Genomic DNA, 24,756 nt, shown 5'->3' on the forward strand with positions numbered 1-24,756 from the left:
TCTCGCACAAACTCGGCGCGTCTGGATAGCGGTCGCGCCGAGCAAATTATTCCCGGTTGTTGGAGTAGCGTATCTTCGAAATACAGGCCCAAGTCTTCGCAGGCTTCGGAGTTGGGGGTTCTTGTGTTGACGCTTGTTCCTTGTCGTAGGGCGTCGAGCCTTGGGCGTGCGGCGTTATCGGGCCGGCGTTTCCTGGGGCTTGTGTGGCGTTATCGGGCCTACAGGGGGACTTGTGCACGGCGGTTATCAGGCCAGTGCGGTCCTTCGCCTAGGCAGCGCGTTATCGGGCGCCCACCTAAACGGTATACGTTTAACGTGCCTTTGTTCCAGCACGGGTCTGTGGGAGGTGAGCACCCGAACCAACAAACGACGGGGGGGCCGCGATATCGAGGCGGCTCTACTTGCCGGCGCTTGGTGGTTCCCCTGGAACCTCGGAGAAGACGGGAGGTCTTTGTGGTTCAGAGAAATTTCGGGACTGAGTCCTTACCCTATCCTATGCCCTAGCTACTGGCTACTCTGTACTACTGCTTGCTAAGCCTACCGCTCTGGGCCTATCCCTACTTCTGTCGTGCTTGCACTGCCGTCCTTCAACCTGGTTTGCGTGGTGCAATCAAGATCTTACCTCGGCGCGTTTTGGTCGGCGGGGGTTAGGGTCGGCGCGTTTTGCTCGGCGGGGTTTAGGGTCGACACGTTTTGCAGAGACGGGGCGCTGGTCGACTTGTCGGATGATTACGCGTCGAGTTGGACTCTGTCGCTGTGTCTCGCGGCCCATCACCCGCGTCGACTTTCCGTCGACCTCTCCCGCGCGTCGCCCCCATCAATCGCGTCGCGTTTCATCAACTGCGTCGAGTTCATCATCCGCATCCATCAGCATTCGTCTCGGCGCCTTCTTTCACCGACGCCGACGTGCCCGCTTCCTCGCTGGGCACTACACCACATCCGTCCCGCTGCCACGCACGCGCACTCCCCAGGTGGGTGTGTCGTTGCAGAACCTGCCCCGCGTGTTGGCCGCATCTCGATTCGTCGAATTCTTTGTCGTCTCCGTCCGCTTCGTTGCCATTCAAGCATCATGGTTCGCGCTGAGGACTTCTGCGTCGAGGAGAGCGGGCCCGACACGGGCAACCTCGAGGCTGCGCTGACATCGTCGTCTATGCAACCAGTGCACATCGGTCTCGCCTCCCTGATCCGTCCGATCAGCTCGCGGTAGCCCAAGCTGCCTCCCCCCGGTCCAATCGCGACTCGGCGCTACCGTGGCGGAATGCGATCAAGCGCAGCAATCCTTCGTAGCTGCAGAGCAGCAACGCGGCGAGCTTTTGCCGAGCGAGACCGCGCGCATCAAGCCCTGGCGGTCGTCGAGCAAGCGCACGACGCTTCCAGCATCGCGAGGGACCACGTGCGTCAAGCTTCGGCTCTCCAAAAAGGAGTGCAACACCGCCGTCACCGAGAGAGACCAGGTCCGTCGCGCTCGGACGGCGACGCACTACCCTTGTTGGGCATCTCATTCTTATCCGTAATGCGCCCACGCAGAGCCGTGCGGAAGCCGAGTCGGCGCAGCGTTTAACGAGCCGCTGTTAGTAGACCTTCGGCGCAATAACGCGTTCCTTGTGACCCACACCAAAGAACTCCGGCGGGGCGCGACGCGTATCCGCGACTTGGAGGAATCGGCGAGTTTCAGGCCACGTCTCGCGCAGCTGGGAATACGTCGCGTGTGGGGGTAGCGGCGAGATGCCGCGAGCGCTCAAGTCCACCGTTCCAGCGCTCACGTAATCGAGCTGGAGGACGAGCACGACGTGGCCATCCAGGACCGCGACGAGCATGACGCGGTTTGAGGACGGGTGCTTCGGGAAGCGCGTCGAGGTTGGTAGACGGCGTAGCACGTGCGCGATGGACTTCGAGAACATCTTGCCGGTGTCGTCACGTCCGTAGGCGGGCACATTGACACCTACGACATGATCCGTCGACGTGAAGCTTCCGTCGCGGTGGAGATAAACGCTGTGGCCTGTGGAGTCAAGCCGAGCGGCGGCCCCCGCTGCTCCTGTCTCGCCTCCACTACGTCGAGTACGGGTGTCAGCGTGGGTTCTGCCGCCCCCGTTTCCGGTCCTGAGGCTAAGACCTCGTTAACCGCGGATACTCATCGGGCTCCGACGCACCGTCCAGGTCCGACGCTTCGTCCAGGTCCGGCGTCTACTCCGCCGCCAGCTTCAGCGGGTGTCCGCCGACCGCGGTACAGCGGAGCCAAGGAATCAACGCGTCACGGGTGCAGGCCTCCCAGTTCGGTCTCGACTCCATCGTCTTCGCCTTCGTCTCGGCTGCTGCTGTCGATCGAACGCGCCAGGTCACAGCGCAGTTCCAGTCCGAGGCCTCGGACAGCGACGCCCAAACGCGCCGCCCTCAGACCAAGTGGCGACGTCCCTCGTCGCGTTCACTGACATGGACCCCATTGAGGGGCCCTAGTGCCACACGTTGTCGTTGCTCGTAGTCGCTGTAGCCGTAACTCCAACACGTAGGTCTTGCTCTTTTCCTTCGTTTCTTTCCACTTCTTCACATCTTTTATGAGATCTCATCTTCAGCAACAGGCTGGTCCTCCACACTTTCCTCATCCAACCCCTCGCTCCGGCCATTCCCAGAGTCGAGGCTCTCCGCCTATCCACCTGTCGGCAGCCACCCTGCCAACTTCCACCGCGCCACTAAAGGCGCTCACCCACCAGGGCTCGGCTCAGCCGCCCCACGTCCTCGCGCGAAATCGCCGCAAGACGGTAACGACCAGCGTGCTGTCGCGAGAAGTCGCACCGCCACTTTCCGCAGTTGAGATCCAGTTCGTCGGTACAGCCTCTCTAGGTCACGTCGGACTCGCGGCGCGCGCAGCCAGGTCGGGAAGCCCGACCGGCATGCAGCTCCAAGGACTTCTCCCCTTCGGAAGCATCCTCGTCCAGAGCGAGTGTCAGGCTGTGCTCCAGTAAACACGTATCGGTGGAGTCAAACGGTCCGTTCGTTGACACCGCCAAACACGTCGCGGCGTGTGACAGAAACTCTTCAACGGGGTTTTGCTTGGAGGTGCGGAAGTTGAAAGACAGTTGGTAAAGCGAGTTACTCGTCTCGCGACGCGATTCGTTTGGCCTGCCTTGCGCTTTGGTGCACAACCTGACGCGCCGCATCTGCGCACGCGGTCAGATCTGTAGCGTCCGTCGCTTGGGCTCGGCGCACTGGTGCGGTAGTTTTCCGACGGCGATTATCGCCCTTGACGTACACCGCGGATCTCGGTCGCGCGCGAACCGAAAGGAGAGCGCCAAGTCTACCACGACGCGAACCGTCTCGGCGTGCTTGTCCCTGACCTTCGAGTACGCAACGCCGTCACTCTTTACAGTGCTAGTGTCCCGGCTCACTTCTAGCGGCATCTCGTCGCGGCAGTCGGCGGGCTCGTTCGACGGGATCGTCCCATTGATCATAGCGCACACAGGCCTCAACTTGAAAACGTCCTTGACCGAAAATTGACAAGGCGTGCAGCCCGTCTCAAGACGTACAGCGTACGTGCTCACACACGGGGCGTCTCGCGGCACAGCGTCCAGCATGAGCTCTAGCCCGTAGGCAAATCCCATTCTGCCGCGATCCCAGCAATATGACATCAACGAATTCACTCCAGCCCTGTTCATCGCCGCGACGTCGCCCCGGGTCCGATTTGCGTCGTCCCCGGCTTGGCCGACTACTAGCACGTTCACCTGCGCGAGTCGGCAGTTCAGAAGGATGCATATCCCTCGGCGCGTCGACTCTGTTCCGTCGCGCGACGAGTCACTCGCGGCGTCCGACACGCTCCTCGCAACCTCGAATTCCCTATCAGCCTCGACGCAAGGTGGGTTTCTGTTTATCGCGTCGTCGCACTCTAAGGGCTGTACTGACGTTGGACCCTCCACGTATTTCGACACTGCAACAGGCCTCCTGATCGGGCTCGACGCGTTCCTCGTTGCAGCAGGCTCGTTGCCACCCCCCTGCGCTCTCGCCCCGTCGAGGGCACTTCCCATCGCCCCGCGTCTCGCTTCAGCGTGACTGTCCGTCGCACGACATTGACCGTGTTTCGTGGAATCTGGTTTCCTGACGATCTCCTCTCGGTGGTGTAGCGTCTCTGCGCACCTGGTCTGCGACGAGTTTCCCGTCGCGTTGCACTCATGACGTTGTACCTCGCATCCTGCCAGTGCGTCGGACATGCGCTTAAGCTCGTGGGGGAGACCGGGGCTGTCGCAATCCAAGCAATACCGTATCGGCAAATTGACTTCAGCCGTGTCCGTCGTCGCGACTCCGCCCCGAGTCCGATCTGCGACGTGTACACCTTGGTCGACTTCTAGCGCGTTCACCTGCGCGAGTCGGCGGTGCTGTCGAACGCATAGCCCTAGGCGCTTTGACTGGGCACCGTCGCGTGACGTGTTTCTCGTTGCGACCCACACGCCACCGAAAAACTTGAATGCACAACCAGATCCGACGCAAGACGCGTCTTCGTCCAGCACACCGCGCCCCGTAAAATACCCGGGCCATGACTCTCTGCGCATTTAGCCGCTCTGGGAGGGGTCTTGACCAGGCTCGACGGGTTCTGAGCAGCCAGCTCTTGTAGGACACCTGGAGCTCTGCCTCTGGGGTTCGTCGCGCGTGTAGAAGCCGAGTGCATCGTCACCACGAGGACGTATGCCGTCCCGCGCCCCAAATCCATGTTCTCCGGCGTCGGCGGGTCTCGTTCCGGCGCGTTGACGACAGGGTTGGCCTCGTTCCGGCACGTTGACGACAGGGTTGGCCTCGTCGCAGTTTCCCTCGTCGCGATTTTTCGCGTCGCGTTCCGCGTCGAGATTTTCCACGTCGAGTTTTTTTGCGTCGCAATCTTCCGCGACGAGGTTGACAGGTGACGCTGTTTCTAGATCTAACGTCCGGGGTCGGATGTCTTCTCGCGAGTGATCCGCCGGCTGTATGACAAACACCCCTGCCCCTGCTGCGCTGGCGTCACCGTCGCTCGTCCCGCGTCTCGCGTCAGCGCGACTGTCCGTCGTGCAACGTGGGTCTGGCACCCTCGCCGCGCTCGGGCTCGACGTGGTCTGCGCTGTAGTAGGCTGGGTGACCCCCACCTGAGTCTTCGCTGAGTCGGCACCGTCCTTCGCCCTGTGCATCGCGCCAGTGCAACCGGCCGCCGCGGAGCGTTGACCGCGTTCCCCAGGATCCGATTCCCCGGTGACCTCTCGGCGGTGCATCGTCTCCGCGCACCGGATCTGCGACGAGTTATTCGTCGCGCTGTCTTCTTGATCTCGTCGTACGCATCCAACAAGTGCGTCGGGCCCCGTGTTCCCGCCTCGACGTACGCCGTAACGCGGTTGTACGTGTAGTGCGTCACATGTTCGAAGTCGGTGTACGTCGTTACTACGTCGACCCGTGTCTTCAACACCACGCGCGACAGCGTCGAGTGGTCACGCATCTGCAACTTGCTGACCGACGACGTCTCCACCGCTGGCGCACGGGTCAGCCCCGCTGTTGGTGACTTCACAGCGACTACTGGGTACGATGTGGGCTTCCTATCCGCGTGAACTTCTTTCTCTAGCTCACCTCGACGCGCGTCGAATTCCAGATCTTCGTAGGTCGGCCATCCATACATGGGCCAGACGAGCTCGTCGTCACGCCAGGTCTCGTCCTCGTCGCAGGTCACTTCATACGCAAGGTTTTGCCAATCTTGGTACTGTCGATTAGTCGCCAGCACGAAGCGGGGCGCAGGCGGAAACAGATCGGAGGGTGTCCACCAACCCACGTTCGTGCCTGCGTCGAGCATTATTGTCTCGTCCGTGACGTTGGTCACCCGCAGGTATGTTTGTCGCTCGATCTTAGTCTTAAACATGGTTGTAACCCACGTTTTGCTGCGCGTGACCCACAGGCGCGGTGCATCTCGGCTAGAGCGCAGGCGGACGTCGAGTGTTTGCCCTGGGTCGAGTCGCTTAAGCGCGTCGAGTGAGACCGGCCGCACTCGTGCGTCGTAGCGCGATTGCTCGGGAGTCGTAGAGGCCCGCGCCGTGCCCAACGGTCGCCTGGATGTCGTCGCAACCGGCACTGCGACGGACATCACGGCGTGATTACCAAGTCCTTGCTGGCGCATCTCCTTCGACGCGTCCCGCGTCGACATTTTCTGCGTCGAGTTTTTTCGCGTCGAGTTTCTTGGCTCGACATGAACCGCAGAGACATGGGTATTCGATGCCTGAGTTGTCGTAGAGCGCGTACTCGCCTCTTCCAGCGCCTTAGGAATTGTTTCCTTCAGATCCGGCAGAACCTTGATACGCGCTGGCGTGACCTCACGGGGCGTAGCGCGCGGCGGCTCGCTCAGATGGTTGAAAACCTCGTCCAGTTCCGGTGAAGTCGTGGTTGAGGTCGCGGCCGTGGTTTTCGACATCCCGAAGTCCACGTCAAACAAGTCGGCGGGTTCGTCATCTACGTCGCGTCGGGGTTTGGACCTCGACGTGGAATCCACGCTCGACTCAGCCTGGGGCGAAGTTATCATCTGCGTTGAGATTGGGCGCGTCCCAGGCGGAGTCACCTTGCGTTGGATGGATCCGACCAGGACCGTCAAGGGTCCCAAGACGCCGTGGATCGTATGTGTCCACGACTCGACGTCCCAGTCATACACTCCCGTCCTCTCGGTGATGCCCAAGCTGAAGCCTGATTCGTGCAACATCTCGAAGAGTGTCCCTGCGGCTCGCGTGACGTTCGTGAGCATGTCAAAGTCCGGCACCCGGAAAGGACCCGTGAACTTGATCGCGTTGGGCTTGATGAAACGCAGGATCGGATCGTGCTCCAGCAGCCGGATCAGCTCCACTCCAGCAAGCATATACCTCATCTCTGCCGCGGTGAACTGATTCCCCGTGTCATCGCCTCTCGCCTTGACCGGCGGTCCATCCGCTGAATCCGGCGCGCAGCGCTTCTCCGGAGACTTGCGCTTGCGCGACTCGAAGCTGCTATTGAAGTCCACACTCGATTGGTATCGAGGTGGCGGCGAGGGCGTGGTCGTCGAGGTCTGGGCTGAGCCCGTCGCGGAACTCGTCGCGACTTGTTTGACGGATCCGGCGAGAATCGTCAAGGGCTCCCGCACGACGCGAATCGCGCGCAACCAGGACTTGAGGTCCCAGTCGCACAGCTTCTCCATCTCGAAAGATCCCAGCACGAATCCCGAATCACGCAGCATCTGGAAGAGAATCGGCGCGGCGTGGGCGACGCTGGTGAGACTATCGAAGCCCGGCGCGACGAAGGGGCCCGTGAAGTTGCTCATCAGCATGGGCTTGAGGAAGACCAAGATCGGGTCTTGCTCCAGCAGCCGGAAGAGCTCAGTGCGCGCCACGACGTACCGCACCTCTTCGACGGTGTACTGGCGCCCCGCGTCCTTGCCTTGCGGCTTGGACAGCGACGCTTCCGCCGAGTCCGGCGCGCGCAGCTTCTTCTTCTTCCTCCTCTTGGGCAACTTGCGCTTGGCGGCGGCCTTGGCGGTGGGTTGTTGTTGGTTGTCGGCCTTCGCAGGCTTCCGACCAGTAGGACCGCGACTTACGTCGCGGCCCTTCGCGGCTCCCTCGTCGGGAGCCGAATCGGGAACGGCAAACTGTTCTTCGTAGCCCTCCAGGTCGTCGCTGGCCCCGTGGCCTGTCGTGAAGGTTCCCTCAGAGCTCCACGACGCGACAGGTCTCTCACTGTGCTCTCTTGCGGTTGGCGACCTTCCAGCCGACTGCGCACCTGCCTCCGATGCCTCTTCGATCGTTGGCCCGTCATTCGAAGTAGTACTCCCGGGTCGCGGCACCATTGTGGAGTAGCGCCCTCGCAGAAATCTCACGAATGCGATCTCGCACAAACTCGGCGCGTCTGGATAGCGGTCGCGCCGAGCAAATTATTCCCGGTTGTTGGAGTAGCGTATCTTCGAAATACAGGCCCAAGTCTTCGCAGGCTTCGGAGTTGGGGGTTCTTGTGTTGACGCTTGTTCCTTGTCGTAGGGCGTCGAGCCTTGGGCGTGCGGCGTTATCGGGCCGGCGTTTCCTCGGCGTTCCCGTCGGGCGTGCGGCGTTATCGGGCCGGCGTTTCCTGGGGCTTGTGTGGCGTTATCGGGCCTACAGGGGGTCTTGTGCACGGCGGTTATCAGGCCAGTGCGGTCCTTCGCCTAGGCAGCGCGTTATCGGGCGCCCACCTAAACGGTATACGTTTAACGTGCCTTTGTTCCAGCACGGGTAGCCTTAGACCATCTTGCTGCTTCTTTATCAAATGTTTTCTTTTTTAGTCGATACAAAACCTTTTCACCGACCTCGAACTCGTTTTCAATCCTCTCGGCTTCAGCCTGGTTGTGGACTAGTTCAGATTCAATTACCTTACCTTTAGCTTCGTTGGGGGTCATACCAATCGTCCGATGGGTCGTGCTATTGTAGTTCTCAATAACAGCAGCTATGAGCTTCTGGGTTAGTCGCTTTGGTTTGATTTTGACAAGGCGCTGCTTCAGAGTTCTATTGAAGCGTTCAATTTTACCCATTTTGGCGTGATCTCCAGGCTCATTGTTGAAATGGTCAATTTTCTTAGTTTTGAATAATTTCTGAGCCTGTTGGTTCATGAATTCTGAACCATTATCGGTTGTGAGAATGTCAACCTTATGGAGGCGGACAAAAACCCTAATTGCTGCTAGTACGGTCGGGCCAGTTTTGTTGGTTAGCAATTTTGCGTAGCCTAGGCGAGAGTTGATGTTGATCGCAGTCAAGATTGGTCTTTTCTCCCAAAACGCCAAGTCCATCTGTCACGAATTGGGGTTAGTCGATGCGATTTTGAACCCATCGTATCGCTTCTTCTGCTCCTGAAATCGCTGAATATCGCTCTGGTTTGAGTACCATTCCTTGACGATTTTCATCGTAATCTTCGGCTCCAGTTCTTTAGCCTTCTGGTATAAGGCTTGGGCACCCACATAGCCCGTTTTGGGGGCATAGTATAATTTGGACAACAGCTGATCCATCGCTCTATATGGTTATAAAACAAAAAAATCCCCTGCCAGGTAGTTGCTTATATGTCGAGCGGTTCGGTGGTGATACCATCCGCAAGTACACGACGCTTGTCATAATAGTAGTTTAGAGCTGTTTTAGTCTGGGTGTACGTAATGATTGACTTACTCTCCTTACTGCGTCTAAACCCCTTGTTAGTGCCCTGTAGCGTGATGCGGTCGCGAACAACTGATTCAAAGCCATCTGGGTTGAGGACGTCGCCATTGCGGCCACCACTCTGCTGGACTCCCTTCGCTGAAACCTTGACCTTGTAAGATTCGTCTGGTAGGTAGCAAATGTAGTTCTTAGAGGACAATGATACCATAGCATCACCAGACCACTCATCATTGAACAAACCTGGCGTTCGGCGATCAAACTGAGCCATCTCTTCGCTATAATCACGTGGGAACCACTCGTACTTATGCTGCTGAAAATGCTCACGAAGCTCGGGCTTGATACACTCAACGAATGGCTTCTCACAGCTGAACGCAATATAAGCCGAGTCTGTGTCCATTTCTTGGTACTGGAATTCCGAACGGTCGAAGTAGAAGTCAATGCAATCATAGTAGAATTGCAACATACGGAGCTTAGCGAGCTGATAGATTGCAATCGATAGATGAATTGGGTTCTTATTGTTGAGCTTTCGCTTCTTCATAGTGAATTCACATGAATCATTCAGCTCTTCCAGTCCATGGAAGGTGAAGTACTCAATCTTGGCCTTGATTGCCATATCGTCCGGCTCATACCTGACCTCCTTGTGCTTGCTCATGTCCATGCCAGATCGACCAAACGCACTATTACCAACCAGTTTCATCATCTCAGCAATCATAGCCTTATTATTGCTACCCTCACTAAGCGTTTTCAGCTTAGTCAACAAGTCTAGAACCAAATGAATCTTAGGATTGGTTGTCGATTCATTCATGAACCTATCGATAATGAGCGCATCAAATGATTTAGGGTTCGTAATGATTTTTTTCAACTCTTGGACTAAATCATCCATATCAGAGTCAGATACCTTCTCAATAATGATCTTACAGATGGATTTAACATTTTCATCACCCTCTCGTCGCGCGCTCGATACGGCTTCCATTAATGGTGCAAATGCCTTGTGAGAGCTAGCCTTGATGAAGCTGTAAGTCTTGGTGATCTCCATACCATGAGAAATGTACCATTTGAGTAGCGGTGCATAAATGAGGATCTTCTCACCAAAGTAGCTCCCGATGAGTTTGCGAGCCGGCTTTGCTCGGCTTTGCTTGCGCTCCTCGTTGTACTCGAACATGTGCTGACCGATGACACTCCGATCGCTGCAGTCGATAAGGGTGTTCTTGAAAATTGGGGTCATTTCACTGAAGTAGGGTTTGAGGTGCTCTGGTGTACGGATATCACACTCGAGGAAGCCAAAGATCTTGTCATTTACAATATCATCGACGATCCCTGTGTATGCTTCGATGGTAGTCAACCGTCCACATGGCATCTCATTACCAAGAGCCCACAAATACAGAGCATTAGCATCGTAGCCGATGATCTTTTTGCAGATCCTACCCCCTCGAATCTTGGTCTCGTTGCGTTTCGCGTATCTGTTGAAGATGATAGAAGGACCACCAGCAATGTTCGCCTTCATCTTGGTGTAGATGTCCTTCTCCTCTCTATCGATAGTGTACACCAACCTGTCTGAGTTGAATTCAAATAGCTTCTTGCGGCGGAAGCCCTTTAGCGACATGTTCTTGCGAGCAACGTTGCATCCCACACAGCTGATCAAGATATTACCATCGATGTGTCCGAGCTTGTTATTGATTCGGTCAGCCGAGGCAGTATCAGCTGTGAGTTGCTTGTAGCATAGCCCACACAGGTACTTTTGTCGCTCTAGCAAGTCGTTGAGGTGTTGTAGCGTCATATTGAATTCACGATCGGCATCAGCATCCTGGGTCTTATATCCACTTAAGCGACTAGCGGGAAAGTCAAACGCTTCAGCAGGCTCCTTACTTGGTTGCTGGAGGTTGTTGAAGCACGTCTGATACATGACTTTCTCAGAGAGACCAGGTAGCGACACACCATCAGTGAACATATCAAGTTCGAAACGTTTGAATAGTTCTCGCTGGGCTTTGATGGCCTTGATGAAGGGTACTACATCGAGGTTGTTGTAACAAATGAGTAGATCCTTGATCCACTTCATGCCATAGTGTTCCCAGACGAACTGTACCCGCACATAGTCCTCATCGCTGATACTAGTGCTACGAAGATCACTGTCGAACGCCGACTTAGGAGGGACTTCCGGCTGACTGAGTACGTCAAATGAAGTAATGTACTCGTACGGGAAGATGCCTTTTCCTAGGCCACAGACGCATCGAATCTTGTCATCACACTTGCACTCACCGAGATATGTCGACAAGTACTTTGCATAGCTGCTGCCTGCCGGAACATAGTTGCTAATGTCAAGCATTTTCATGTCTGACGTGGCGATGCACATGTAGCTAGGGTTCTTGATGACTGATGTGATGTTGTCAGTACCGATGACTGCAAACAGGTCCGCCTTGATAAGGTTGATGTCGTAGCGTCCAGAGTTAAATCCGAATACTGGTACCTGACCAATGCACTGCTTCAGCTTGCCATAATCCGAGCGCTTCTTACCGAATGTGAGCTTGCTGTGGAAATCGAAGAAACAAGCAAACTCCCCGTTCTGAATCCAAGCATTGACATCATCCATCTTGTACGTCTTACCCAAGTCTAGACCAGGAACCTCAGCGTCAGTCAAACCATGGACGTTGATGATTTTGCGGAGCAAAGACTCGTACTTCGTGACGTTGTACTACTGAATCTTAGCCGCAACTTCCTTGATGTACTGAAACATATCCTTGAGCAACTCCTTCGGGTCATCACTGACAAAGCATCGCACCTCCTCAGTCAAGCTGTCGGCCGCGGAAACAAACACAGGAATGTGTTCGTTTGTGAAGATAGTATTCTCTCCGTTTTTGACACCCGTAGGCTTGAGGATATCCTCAAAATCATAGACAATGAAGTGATCGATGTAATGGTCAGCATCCTTGATGGAGTACTTAGTCAGCATGTAACGAATGCTGTTCGGAGCGGGTTGGTAAATGGTTGGCTGAGCTGGGAACGATTCGATGTTCACGAGTTCGCATTGGTTCTTACTGTGGTTACGTAGCTTATCAGAGCTAACAAACACCATCTCACACGTAGAGCATTGGTACTTCTGCTGGAGCATATCAACGTTCGTGATGTAGAGAGCGTGATTCTCGTGCGACAGGATGTTGATCGAATCATAGTCCTTGTCCGAGCAGCGAATGCATTCAACCTTGCCCGTCTCAACATCCATGTTGAAGACGTTGATGTTCAGCTTGAAGCACTCCTCAAGCTCATCGAATTGGAGAATGTCGATAGGCTTAAAATTGCGGAACAGACCCAGAGTGTAGGTGATCTCCTTGTACGAACAGTACTGCTTGAAGGCTTGTTTCACCAGAGCCTGGATTCTGCGAGGATCCTTCTTGGCTCCCTCCTGCTTGTGATAAGCAATGCAGTGGAAGACACACTTGTTGTTCGTCTTGGGGAAGTTGATGACGTGCTTGTTATCACGAATCGCCTTAGGAATGACAGCCTCGCTATCACCCAGAGCATGGTCGCGTTGGTAGATATAGATTTTGAAGCCAGTAATCCCCTTCACCATGTACCCGGAGCTGGGGTAGTTGAGCTTGTCAGCCAACTCCATGGAGCGAATCTCCGAGATCACCTTACGAATATCAGCCTTGCTGTTGATAGCTACAGGAGTGCTAAATACAGACGTGTTGCTAATATTCGGGTGGAAGTAGCGAGTCTCGCTGTCATCAGTTCTGCTGACAAGCTTGTATCCAAGAGCGATGTTGACCTTGAAGGCAGACTTCTGGGTTGCGAGCACGTTCTCGAGCTTGTCGTAGAACTCAGCAGGCTGAATTCCCTCGTAGAGGTGCGACTCCATGTTCTTGCCTTGGTAGAAGCGGTACTTACTGTCTTCCTTGAAATCAGCAGCCACATTCTTTTGGAGCTTGCCTAGACTGATCTGGTACTGCTTCGCTACCAATTTTTGGTTGGTGGGGTGGGAAATGTTGCTAATGTATACCATGCGCCCCGTCTTGCCACGTACCTTAATACGGTAGCTACTACCCCATCGAATGGGTTGAATATTTAATCTCTTTAATCCTTCGAGTTCGTATGCAAACATGTTGCCTATATATGCTTGACTATATTATTCTCCGTAGATATGACTTTATAATTATTTGACCTTGTATCAGGATCGACTTTATATCTTAGTCATTTACAAAATATTCTGAAATTAATTAATTCATATATTAGGCTTATACCTTTTTGGAGGTTTTAAGCCATTGTCTGACTATATTGGGATTGACTTTTTGAGAAAAAAATTAATTAATTAATTAAGTTCGGTTTCGTTGTTAGGTTCGGTTTTGCCATCAATAAGTTCGGTTTTGGGCTTTCGCTTGCGAGCTCGCATCTGCTCTCTATTCTTGTCGTTGTAGTCTTTTTGATAAGATAAACGAGCTTCGCGTGTGCGCTGCTTTGATACGTTCCTTGCTAGCTTGGTATTGCTCAGGAGAGTATGCCATCATTGTATATTACTAACTTTATATTTATTAGGATGAAAAAAATGTCACTGCCCCTTGTGACATCGCCGATGTTCCTTGCCAGCTAAACCAAGTATTAATGGTGAAGCAGAGAATTGGCAGAATCGTGTATTATAAGTTTAAAGTACTGTCGACGGACCGCCACGTCAAAATGAAGCTATCCGGTCCTGTAATACTGCTGGGTCCAAGCACGCACGTAGCTAGTTGTCTTCCGACAGGATGGAGTAAATCATGCCCGCAATCTGCTTCACTGATTCAGGTGCAGGAACGTCATTCTCCATCACCATCATCACGGGTGTCGCACGCTCAATTTTTTCATCCAGACTTCTCGAGAAGACCCATTCCAAGAAGTTCGTGACAATGCTGTACACTTTCGGCAGTCCTTCTACATCCGCAAGTGCTTCACTTCCCACGTAAGCTTGAGCAAGACCCTGCTGGATATCGTCACGTTTCGCTTCCACAATGCAAACTCGTTTCTCGCCGCGCTTAAGCACGAACTCAAAGGCTACGTCTCCGTGAACACGTTTCCCAATCACGGTTTCTTCGGCCAGGATTTGGACGCCTCCATCGAACAGCGCACAGACACTTGCAAGCACGGGCACGATGAAGTGCAGTCGCTTTGCTTCTTTGCCAGTAATGATATCTCCAAAAGCCTTGATCAAGATAGGAAAGTATCTATGCAGCGCATCAAGCTTTTCGTCAGGGATAAGCTTTGACGATGGTCGATACTTGGTCGCTGGCATGATGCTGTCAATCTCCGGGAACGACACGTACGAGAAACCCGCGGAGCCGGCACCCTTCTTCGCTTTCTTGTTCTTATCAAGAACCTCGTTCAACTTGTCCCATCGTCTCTTGCGACTCGGGTGCGGTGCAATTTCAGCGTCCTGGACTTCAAGGCACTCCCGATCTGCAACCACCAGCACGTGAATCGTCTTCTTCGTTGGAGCACCTTCAAACACGTCGCCAATCTCATCTGCTGGGTCCATTTCCACGTTCAGCAGTGTCTTCACTTATTCAGGAATGCCTCCACTTCGCATAGAAATCACATCAGGGTCCTTCGATGAGAGCCACGCGCCGTCCGCCGTCTTCGCCAGGGAAAGCTGCAGGTCCTTGGCGTCGCACGTGATAGTCGCTGGATTCTCCGCCTTGATCGCCTTCTTCAGGTCTCCCACCGACTGACCCGCGTCAATGTCCACAGGAAACGCACTGCCCGCCGCACCAACGATCGCGCAGAAGAGCTTCACCATCTTTCCTCGAGCTGGCAGATTCTGGTATGAGGAAGAAGGAGGTAGAATTTCTGGCGTACTTAAGCGAACATGATGGTGTGTGACATAGATTTTCAACGAATGATGAGACGCTGGTCCGAACTACTAGTAAAATCTGCCGGCGTAATGTTCCATGACCCACTACTGATCACTGGTGCCACCATTTCAGCACTAACGACACGGGCACTACACTTCAATTCGTAAAATTTTCCACCTTTTGTTCGTGCTAATCGAGCCCCAGTGGAGTTTGAAAGTGCCACCAGCTAAACCGCTTCTTATCTTCTTCGATCCTCTGCTGCAGCGTGAACCTTCGATGTTTATCCAGCTTCTCTGTACTAGCGCTGAGGACAGTCTGTCCCTGAGGATGGAAGAGTTGGTAGCAATCCTGGCCTACTTCGTGCAGTTCCCAGAGTGATAACACGTCAACTTCATTCCAGCCGTCCTCGCTGTTCTTACCGACTTGGCCACGACCGCAGAATGCAGACTGCGCGGGGCTTCTAGGAGTGCCATGGTTTTTGCTTGCTCGCGTGGTCACCACAAAGTTGCGAGAACCCGAGAGATCATCATCTGGCGAAGGATGTCGACTCGTAGCTCGCATTTCTTCGTAGGGATATCGATAGTTCACAATGCGGAATTGAGTGTACCTGGAGCTCACTGGTTCAAACCGCCACTGAGCTTCAAGGTCGTCGCTGCCAGGTGTCCAGTCACGGCTAGCTGCACGCCCACCAATGCGAATCCGTCGCGCGCAGTCCCCAGCATATGTAACAACAGGTCGCTGGTGGCGCTCGTCAGAGCCAAGCTTGACCTCAGGGGAAACGAGGTACTCCGCAACCTGGCTTCCTTTATTTTCAAGCAGCAGGCCTCGTCCGAGCACAATCGACTGCTGAACAGGCGAGAACCAATGGCACCAGTACTGTTGCGCCAGCTCCCGCGAGCCAATCGGCAGAGTTGTTGCCAACGCGTAGACGAAAAACGGTAAAACGAGGCTGTCACGCCGGTCTGCCTTGGTCTTGGATAGCTCTTGTTCCAGGGATCGGGCGATCGAGCACCCAAACAGCGTGTGCTTGGGCTCCGGTAGTTTTCGGAGGAAATCCACTACTGCTCCAATGTCGGAGCCAGTACTGTCGAAGAGATTGCGGATCACCAACTCCAACGCTGCGAACTCTCGGGCTGCTTCCGGGATCAAACGTGGGTTGGACTCTGGATTTGACGTACTGGACGAGTTTCTGCCTTCTTCGACAGGGTCAGTAGCGCTTGGATCGAAACAAGGTCTCAGTCGCCATGCGCAACGACGCATCGTCGATGGTACGCCAGCATCATTTTCCGGAATGACCAGTGCTAGACGCTTGTCAGGATCGAGCTGTTTCTTGGCCGAGCAAAGATAGACACCAGTATGCGGGTTGTAAATCAAGAATGATCCAGCCATATCCCGAAGAGGTTGCAGCTCCCACATAGCTTCCGGTGCACACACCGTGTCGTTGTCCGAGCCATGAGGGGGTCGAGACATCATTGCATGCGTCATGCCGTTGCCATCTGTGGAGGTGGAGCTGACGGAGGTGGCGTACAGCCACTCGTATGGGTAGCGGAAATTGACGACACGGAAGAGCGTTTTCGTTTCGTTCACGGGGACAAGTCGCCACTGCGTTTCCAGGTCGTCCTCCGACGGAACCGACTGGGCAGCGGCTCCACGCCACGTAACAACGCGACGCCGTGCGCTGTCCAGTTTGAATTCACTGCCAGGCGCATAAAGTATTTCCAAGTTTGAAGCATTCTCAAGCAGCAGACCATGGCCTTGGACCAGAGTTCTGACATACGCTGGAAACCAGTCCACCCAGTACCGCTCTGCCAGTTCACGTGTAGAAGAGTCCTTCGTATCAGTAAGTTCTTGGATGAAAGACGGTAGAGCTAAGCAGAGAACTTCAGGCTGGAGCTCCATCTCCAGATCATGAAGCACAGCAGCCCCTTGAAGTACCAAGCTAGAACTCGGGAGAGACCGCAGCAGATCCAGCACACTGCAGACATCGTAGCCAATTTCCCCAATGTAGTCGCGAATAGCATCTTCCAAGTCCTTCTCGCCCAGCGTATGGTCTTGTTCTGTATCTAAGTCGTCGGTGGTCTCACCACCAGGTTGAATACCACGACACGTCCGCACGTCACCCTTCACGCAACTGGGCGAGCAGGTGCTGATACTGAGCGTCGCCAAACTGCTGCAAGGGCTGCTGACGTGGTGTGCGCAGCGATCCTCCGTCAGAGCCTCCTGGACCATATTCCGCCGCATCGTCCGGCCCTGCTCCCATTCGTGGCGCCACGCCGACATCTCCGTCATGTGGACAATGCTCAGCACCTTGAACAATTCGTCGATCTCTTTGTGGAAGTCTTGGATGCGGTCAGCCATACGAGCACTCTCGATCAACCTCCGCAGCAGCCTCTTCCGTGAATGGCTCTCCAAGAAGCTCAGGAACTGAGCGATGGCGCTGCCGTACATGGCCAGCACCCGACTTTCACGCAGCGACGAGGCGTCCGAGCACTTCTGCAACTCGTCGTACACGAACCGCAGCCGCTCGTACACTCGACGGCACATGGCCTCGTTCTCCTTCATCTCCCCACACAGCGTAGCTGTAGCCGACAGAGCCTCGAAGAGCGATCCACCCACGACTGGAACAACGAAGTCGCACAGCAGCGACGACACCAACTTGCTCATGATGGCGCAGCGTGTCAGGCGGAGCTGGAAGATTGAATTGTGTGCATTGGTCTCGGTGATTCGCAGGTCGGCCGGTATCGATATGCGAGTCGGGCGATGAACAGGCAGGAATGGCGACGAAGAGAAGCGCGGCCGACCACAACTCCGGACAGAAGCTGTCTCAAAGTGCAGCCATCAAGCGTCGGGCCGTCCACCCTAAAGGCAAAAAGCAACTAACATTAAAGCTTTTTCATTTTGCCTTAGGATGGATCTGGCCTAACAGGCCAACCGCTAGCTCGAACACATTCTGTTCCTGCCTCCTGACACATGCATTCCTGCCTCTCGACTTCACCACGCTCCATCGCTGGCGGCAGATTAAGAAAATAACGACTCATAAATCAAATCAGCTGGGAGTGGCGCCTCACTTGCACCTTCGTCTTCTCACGCTTGGCGCCAGGGTGCTAGTCACTGCTGACGACACCTACACGAAGTACATCGCGCCCTTCATCGACTGGTGCACGTCGTACATGCGCGTATCCGTCTCGGGAGCGGTATCACTGAAGCCCGAGACGCTCGAGGCGGTGTCACTGCCATCGACCAGGAAGAATCGAGCGCGGAAGGCCACGAGGTGCGAGTAGTACGCCGACGGAACCATCGACACGGAGCGCGTGCAGCGAGCGAACGTGTAGCACAACTTGTACGTAAGCGTCTGCAGCTCGTCCGCCGTGAAGCCGATTTCGTCCAGCAGTACGTGGTAGTGAGTGGGGCGACTGGTGCCTTGCAGTCCGGCGTGACTCATCAGGTAAAAGTCGTTCTCAATGGGGTGGCATATCCCCGACTCCACAACCGTGCCCGCCTTTACGTTTCCGCTGCGATCCGCTTCGTTCCTGTTGTTTGGGAACAGACGCGTGTTGTGGCGCTTCTGGACAATGACGAACGTAATCGGGGGCATATACCCCTTCTCCAGCGCTTGGCAGGCCTCGCGAATAGCCGTCACTTCATAGTTCAAGACCATGTGGAACTGGCCTTCGCTCACACCGTCGCGATAGAACACAATACGGTCGGGCTTGCCGCGCGTCGATCGGTAGAATTGCTTCATGAGCTCCATCACCATGTCCTTCAAGTTCATGATCTGCTCCACGCGGTGGCCTTGCGCCCGAATCGCAGACGCGTGACGAATAAAGTTGGCGTCCATTGAAGCTGTGACCGCAGCAATGGATGGACGAGTCTTGTCCATCGGGCTCGGGTGCGTCACGTCGGCTCCGAAGATGATAGTGCGCGATGCCGACACCTGTGGCAGTGGGCCGCTGATGACTCCGTTCTTGCCGCCCAGCTTCGTGTTCACCTTCATCAGGATGTTCGCAATGTACTGCGGGTTGCACTTCGGGATATGCTTCGACAGCATACACTGCGACACAATGCCCATGCCCGCTTCCGTGTCGGACATCAGCTTGAGCTCTCCATACGCGCGAGCGTCCGACACGGGGTTGATCATCCACACGATCTCTGGTTTGGCGTTGAAATTCTGCGTCGCCGCCGTCACTGCCGCTTGGAACATCATGCGCACAGAATCATTGCGGTTCTTCTTCAGCAGAATCGGGGGCGGCGTCCTCGGGCAGCGCATGCCAAGCTGGCCCATCTGACTCATAACAGCCTTGAAGAAGGCCAGGATGCTGTCCAGACTGCACCGGTTCGGGTCACACATGCTGATGATGGCCCACGACTTGAACTGCGCCGGCGCGTTGAACTTCTTGCCGCGCATGTTCCACGCGCCATCGCGCGGGTTCTCGCGCGCGCCGCCGCTGTACTCGATCGTCGGTGGCGGCAATTGGCGGCCCGTAGTCTCCACCATGTGCGGGTCCACTTCCAGTCCAAACGCTCGCAGCGTCGGGTCCGTGCTGAATCCAGCCTCGCGGAACTTGCGCTCAATGGCGCTCTTGCGCTGGTCCGGCGGCGTGCACGTGAACTTGATCATGTTGGCCACCTGCTTGTCCGTGACCTTGCGCGGGCACTTCTGTCCGGCCATGATGTGGCACACCTCCATGGGCAAGTAATTCTTCTTCTGCGGGGCGCCAACGTGCAGACACGGCAACTTCGGGTAGCGCAGACGGATGTTGTACGTCCTCTGGAAGTACTGGACAATGGACATGCGCTGGCCATCGTCGTTCTCGAAGAACGTGTTCTCCGCGCTGTCCTTGGACAGGCCGTTGACGCGGTAGCTGCGTCTCACGCCGGGGCGGTGCGTGATGTTGACCTTGACGCCTCTGATGGCCTTGCTGAAGGACGAGTGCTGGTACTTGGCCAATGACGTGGGCATCTGGCGCAGCGACTGCGTCTCGCACAGGTACTCAGTGACGCTCATGGCCTCCACGAAGGCGGTCGCGGCCAGGTCCAGGTTGACCACGAGGCGGCTCTGCGTGGGGCGCAGGCTCTGGTAGTAGCCGAACCAGAGCTCCGCGCCCTCGCCCAGCGTCCTGGCGCCCGCGTTGGTAAAGAGGTTACGCCCCACGACCGTGAATCGCTGCGACGCCGAGTGGCGCAGCGCCACGTCCAGCGCCTGCAGCGCGTCGTACGGCGTGTAGTTGAGTCGGCCGGCGAAGAGCTCCTCCAGCTGCTGCATGCGGATGGCCACGGGGTCCGCCTCCTTCACCACCGCCGAGAACTCGCGCGCGCGGCCGCCGTCCTCGGGCAGCGCGAGGCCGCCGAACTCCTGCTGCTGGAAGGGCAGGCGACGCGGCGCGTAGATGTTCTTCCTCGCGTCCGAGACCAGCATCACGTCGGGGAACTGGCGCCTCAGCTCCGCCATGAGCGCGGCCATGATCTTGCCCGCCAGCGCCTTGGGCGGGCCATCGTTGCCGAAGCTGCGGCCGGCCTCGGCCATGCTCACGTCGTAGTGATACACGTCGCCGGCCAACTTGAAGTTGACCTTGAAGTGGTTGGCGAACACTTTGACGGCCCGGCCGGCCTTGCCGAAGCCCGGTCGCGGCGGGAAGCGCGTGGCCACCAGCGGCTGCACCAGCTGCGGCGTCGCGTCGGGCACGCGCGCCTTCTCCTCCAGCTCCGAGGCCAGCGACTCGACGCTTGGAGCGGCGCGCGCGGGCGGGGGAGGGGCGACAGGAGCGGGGGGAGGCGCCACGGCGGAGGGAGGCGGCTGCCCGGGGCGTCCTCGGCCGGCGCCTTGGTCCCCGCGCCCCTGGCCGCGGCCTCGGGTGCCGCTGGGGCGCGCGCGGCCAATCACGGGCTCGCCCTGCTGCTGGTTCTTGCGCCGACCCGGCATCTTGCGGAATGAATGACCAAGCGACAGGGGCTCCCCCCCCTGTCAAAAGTGATTCGCGCTACTTCAGGATCGGCAACTTCAACGTCGTGGACGGTTGGATACCAGGATACCGGTCGAGCCGGGGGTGTCAGTCGGATTTGTCTCGAGCGGAGCGCGTTGCTGCAAGTGAGAGAGAATCTCGGAGCACTGCTGATCGGTTGAAGTTAGGGGCTCTTTTCTACCGGGTAATGTATGTCGACACCCATCCATTCGCCACCTTGCCTCTCATGAAGGCGTCCGGTAGAAGCAATGGCCAAGATGCTAGCTAAGCCAGCCTTGAACGATTGGTTGCTGTACGAGAAAGAGCTGAAGAGGAAGCCGTACAAGTCGTTGCTTTCGAAGCTGAACACTCGCTACGACGTGCCAGCCTGCTGATAATGGCGAGAGAAGACTCCACGACAAGGAGTATCGCGAAGAATTAGAGGGGACACAACTCGATGAGTGGCTAGGTCAGGGTGGAAATGCAGGCAGGCTCCATCTTAAAGCTGCTGAAAATGGACAAGGCCGGAGTACGGTTTTTCTTTTCGAACCCGTTGCTCAACACTTGGACGTCATACCTGGCGAAGCTAGACGCGAGCGGTCCAGAGAGGGCAGCGTTATTCGTCTTAACGGCGCGGTTCAACAACGATAGCCGCGGCGAAGAAAGAGGGGAGTACGAGCTCGATCGCCACCAAATTGGAGAGGGTTCAGCACCAGACTTTTGGTTGAGCGAAAGGAAAACGGCAGACGACATGTTCTCGATCCTTCGTCTCAACAAGGAAGGGGGCAAGTTCCTCGACAATTCGACGTTTTGGTCGTGGGTCTTCTTCGCGACGAAGCTGAGCGACAAGAACCCAGACGAGGTCATGCTGGCAGCTCTGAAAAAGCGTTTCAGCGACAAAAGTCTGGAAAATATCTTCACGGCATCAAAACAAGGGGCAAACCCGAAGCTCATCGCCACCCGATTGAGGCAGGAGCTGTGGATCAGTCAGGGCCAATCGGCGGACGATATCTTCAGGCTTCTCAAGACAAGGGGATCGCATTCTTAAAAGTCCCGAGTTGAGCACGTGGGTTTCCTATGAGACGAAGCTGATCAAACGGGGCGACACAGCGGGCGGCTTTTAGCCATCACGATACTGAAGCAGCAATTTGGGGACTTAGAAGTGGCGAAGATGCTTGCTCTGGCAAAGGCGGAAGCGTCAAGAGGATGCGGCAACGCAAAGGTCATCGACGAATTGCAAAAGATACGATTCAAGCAGTGGCTGACACGAGGAGATCATGGTCAGAGAGAACTGCGAGTCATCACTTCGATCAGAGAGCTGTGTGACTTCTACAAAGCGTGATTGGCGCATTAATTTGTGGAAAGCAGAAGGGGTGAGAGTGGTTATGTGGCAATGCTGCCGATGCGGGATACGACTAATTCTTTTGCGTGTTGGTAAAGATGCTTGCTTTATCTTTCACTACGTGGCAGCTTTTCTTTTCAGCTGACCAAAGCAAACAATCAACTAAGTGCATCGCATTATTTAGAAACGGAGAAATCCAGCCAACGGCGCACGCGCTCATATTCCTGCGATCGGAAGCAAAACGATTTGTCCCGGAACAAACATGAGGTCTGTACAGTACTTACTGGGTCTCTCGTGCTCCACCACCAGGAAATCGTCTGTGTACAGGAGGTTTTCGTGTGATCTGTACGATCTTGAAATAATACTGTTAGCACCATCCTCAACCAATTTTCATCCACAACTTAAACAAAATTGTTTAGTTTGCGTGCGATTACTATCTTCGAGCTACGACTATAATACGTATTACCAAATACTTACTGCCTAGACAGTAATCCTTTTTATTAGTGAAGTACTCTGGTTGTATTCGCTGGAGCGTCTTCCTTGAAAATTTCCTTCAGAACTGCAATCATGACCTGTCACTATGTATTGGTACCACGCCCTGAACGCTGCGGACTCCACCCGTTTCTCGCTCAGGATGCTCATCTTCAGCGCGTGGCAAGCTTCCCCTACAGTTTTCCCACAGTCGGAGCTCCTTGATTGGGTTTGTCGGTTTCTTCTGCGGACGCTGGCTTCAGATGTTGCTAAACAAAGTGGGCATTACGACTTCGCCAAATTAAACAGCAGCGCGTTCAGTTTTGCTGCAAGCTTCTCCGACCCATCGATAACTGTCGGGACTGTCTGCATTCGCTCGAGCCTTTTGTTGGAGAAAATTGTCGTCAGCACCGAGAGCATCTCCTCATACGCCATCTCTTCATCCATTTTCGCCAATTTCGTGACATACGAGATCCAAACCGGAAGAGACGATCTCGTGAACAACTCGTTTTCTGCGCTCGCCAGGTTGAGGTGAGTAAAGACACCCGTAGCGGATTTCTTTTGGCTGAGCCACAGCTCCAGCTCCAGCTTTACAGCAATATCTCTGGTACCACCGACCTTTTCCGCCTTATAAAGCATGTCGCCTAGCTGCTTCTCGTCAAAACGCTTCTGTAACACCTCAAACATCGTCTTGTAAGGGCTCTCCTTGTCCATCTTGGTCACGTAGGAGACCCACGTGTGTATGTCGCGCGTCTCAAAAATATATCGGTGATGATCCTTCAGTAAAAAGTCGAAGACGTTGTCCGCCGTTTTGCCATCTTGCCGCCACTTCGCTATCGCGGTGTTGGCGAGCCTCTCGGCTATATCAGCGTTGCTGTACCATCCGAATTGGATCATTTCCCCGATCTTTTCGTCGCTGTAGTACGACTTGAGTACCGTGAATATGACGTCGTCCGCATTCTTCGAGTCCAACTCGGTCACGTAGTCCACCCACATCCTCGTTCGAGGATTCCATACCGCGTTCTCCACTGCATTCTCAATTTTGAGTAGCTTGAAGACATCAACCGCGGTTTTCCCGTCACTCAGCCACTTTTCGAGCTGAATAGCTTCGATCTTGCCAGCGATGACACTTGAAATCTCCTTTTTCTTGTAGAGCATCAGCATATCGGCAAGCTTGTCGTCCGTATCTGTGAGCGTGGATATCTTCAGCTTTGTAAGCAAGATCGAGTACGGGTCTTCCTTCAGCTTCTGCACGTGGGCGACCTAATTAGTCAGCAAAGGTTTACTCAAGAGATCCTCCATGTCGTCGCCCAGCTTGAGGAGCTTGAATACGTCATCTGCAGACTTCTCAGTAGTGATCCAGTCCTTCATCTGCGCCTACTCAAACTTTTCGGCAATAGGTTTTGTGCTGGGACTCTTCTTGGCCGCAATCAGCATCTTGGCCAGAACATCTTCCTCGTAATTCGTCTTCAGAACGGCAAACATCAACTCGTCTCCCTTGGCCTCATTCAACATGAAGTTGTACCACGTCCTGAACGCTGGAGCCTCGAACAGTTTCTCGCTCTGGGTGTTCAGCTTCAACGCGTTAAAAGCCTCCGATGCCGTTTTCCCCTCAGCAAATCAAACCTCCTCCTGCACCGCTTCCACGCGTTTAGCAACGTCACCCATGCCGGACTTCTTTGCACCAACAAGCATAGGCGCCAGCTCGTCGTCGCCGTAGGCCGTTCTCAGTATCGTATACATGTGCGTATCTGCGTTCTTTTCATCAATGCTCCTCACGTAAGACACCCATCTGCTGAAACTAGGATCTTTGAAGAGAGTTTCACCCTCGTTTTTCAGCTGCAGGAGCTTGAAGACGTCGTCAGCACTTTTTTTCTCGGTCGTCCAGCTGCTGAGTAGTAATTCCTCCACTTTCTCCGCCACGGTCGACCCAGGCAGCCCCCACTTCGCTGCAGCAAGAAGACTTGCAATCTTGTGGTCATCAAGGTTTTGAGCCCTCATCATGGCCAGCAGCAACGCGTATGGATCCGCCTCCGTCCTCTTCACGTAGTTTATCCACG

General features: G+C 55.2%; 8 protein-coding genes across 8 annotated transcripts; 2 read left to right on the forward strand and 6 right to left on the reverse strand.

Annotated features, from left to right (window-relative positions):
- Window positions 1-1,069: 1,069 nt before the first annotated feature.
- On the forward strand, window positions 1,070-1,514 carry PHYSODRAFT_339777 (hypothetical protein; the record flags this gene model as incomplete). Its single annotated transcript, XM_009537755.1, has 2 exons — window positions 1,070-1,187; window positions 1,270-1,514. The coding sequence occupies 2 exons, from the start codon at window positions 1,070-1,072 to the stop codon at window positions 1,512-1,514; spliced, it is 363 nt and encodes a 120-aa protein (XP_009536050.1).
- A 57-nt stretch (window positions 1,515-1,571) lies between these two features.
- Window positions 1,572-7,801, reverse strand: PHYSODRAFT_339778 (hypothetical protein; the record flags this gene model as incomplete). Its single annotated transcript, XM_009537756.1, has 10 exons — window positions 1,572-2,049; window positions 2,114-2,184; window positions 2,221-2,361; window positions 2,706-2,771; window positions 2,844-3,141; window positions 3,205-3,828; window positions 3,895-4,364; window positions 4,442-4,699; window positions 4,761-5,136; window positions 5,211-7,801. The coding sequence occupies 10 exons, from the start codon at window positions 7,799-7,801 to the stop codon at window positions 1,572-1,574; spliced, it is 5,373 nt and encodes a 1,790-aa protein (XP_009536051.1).
- Window positions 7,802-8,773: 972 nt separating this feature from the next.
- Window positions 8,774-13,125, reverse strand: PHYSODRAFT_339779 (hypothetical protein; the record flags this gene model as incomplete). Its single annotated transcript, XM_009537757.1, has 4 exons — window positions 8,774-8,925; window positions 9,141-9,828; window positions 10,027-11,748; window positions 11,839-13,125. 4 exons carry the CDS (start codon window positions 13,123-13,125, stop codon window positions 8,774-8,776), a joined length of 3,849 nt encoding a protein of 1,282 aa, XP_009536052.1.
- A 717-nt stretch (window positions 13,126-13,842) lies between these two features.
- On the reverse strand, window positions 13,843-14,889 carry PHYSODRAFT_526501 (hypothetical protein; the record flags this gene model as incomplete). The annotated part of the gene is made up of 2 exons (XM_009537758.1): window positions 13,843-14,646; window positions 14,689-14,889. The coding sequence occupies 2 exons, from the start codon at window positions 14,887-14,889 to the stop codon at window positions 13,843-13,845; spliced, it is 1,005 nt and encodes a 334-aa protein (XP_009536053.1).
- A 2,308-nt stretch (window positions 14,890-17,197) lies between these two features.
- Window positions 17,198-17,608, reverse strand: PHYSODRAFT_527717 (hypothetical protein; the record flags this gene model as incomplete). Its single annotated transcript, XM_009537759.1, has 1 exon — window positions 17,198-17,608. A coding segment is annotated over one exon (411 nt), but the record flags the coding sequence as incomplete, so codon positions are not given.
- A 460-nt stretch (window positions 17,609-18,068) lies between these two features.
- Window positions 18,069-20,864, reverse strand: PHYSODRAFT_252786 (hypothetical protein; the record flags this gene model as incomplete). The annotated part of the gene is made up of 2 exons (XM_009537760.1): window positions 18,069-20,300; window positions 20,667-20,864. 2 exons carry the CDS (start codon window positions 20,862-20,864, stop codon window positions 18,069-18,071), a joined length of 2,430 nt encoding a protein of 809 aa, XP_009536055.1.
- A 740-nt stretch (window positions 20,865-21,604) lies between these two features.
- Window positions 21,605-21,907, forward strand: PHYSODRAFT_366939 (hypothetical protein; the record flags this gene model as incomplete). The annotated part of the gene is made up of 1 exon (XM_009537761.1): window positions 21,605-21,907. A coding segment is annotated over one exon (303 nt), but the record flags the coding sequence as incomplete, so codon positions are not given.
- A 1,074-nt stretch (window positions 21,908-22,981) lies between these two features.
- On the reverse strand, window positions 22,982-24,697 carry PHYSODRAFT_526094 (hypothetical protein; the record flags this gene model as incomplete). The annotated part of the gene is made up of 2 exons (XM_009537762.1): window positions 22,982-23,836; window positions 24,356-24,697. 2 exons carry the CDS (start codon window positions 24,695-24,697, stop codon window positions 22,982-22,984), a joined length of 1,197 nt encoding a protein of 398 aa, XP_009536057.1.
- Between the last annotated feature and the right edge of the window lie 59 nt (window positions 24,698-24,756).

Source organism: Phytophthora sojae, assembly GCF_000149755.1.
Source record: "Phytophthora sojae unplaced genomic scaffold PHYSOscaffold_11, whole genome shotgun sequence".
Lineage (NCBI taxonomy): Eukaryota > Oomycota > Peronosporomycetes > Peronosporales > Peronosporaceae > Phytophthora > Phytophthora sojae.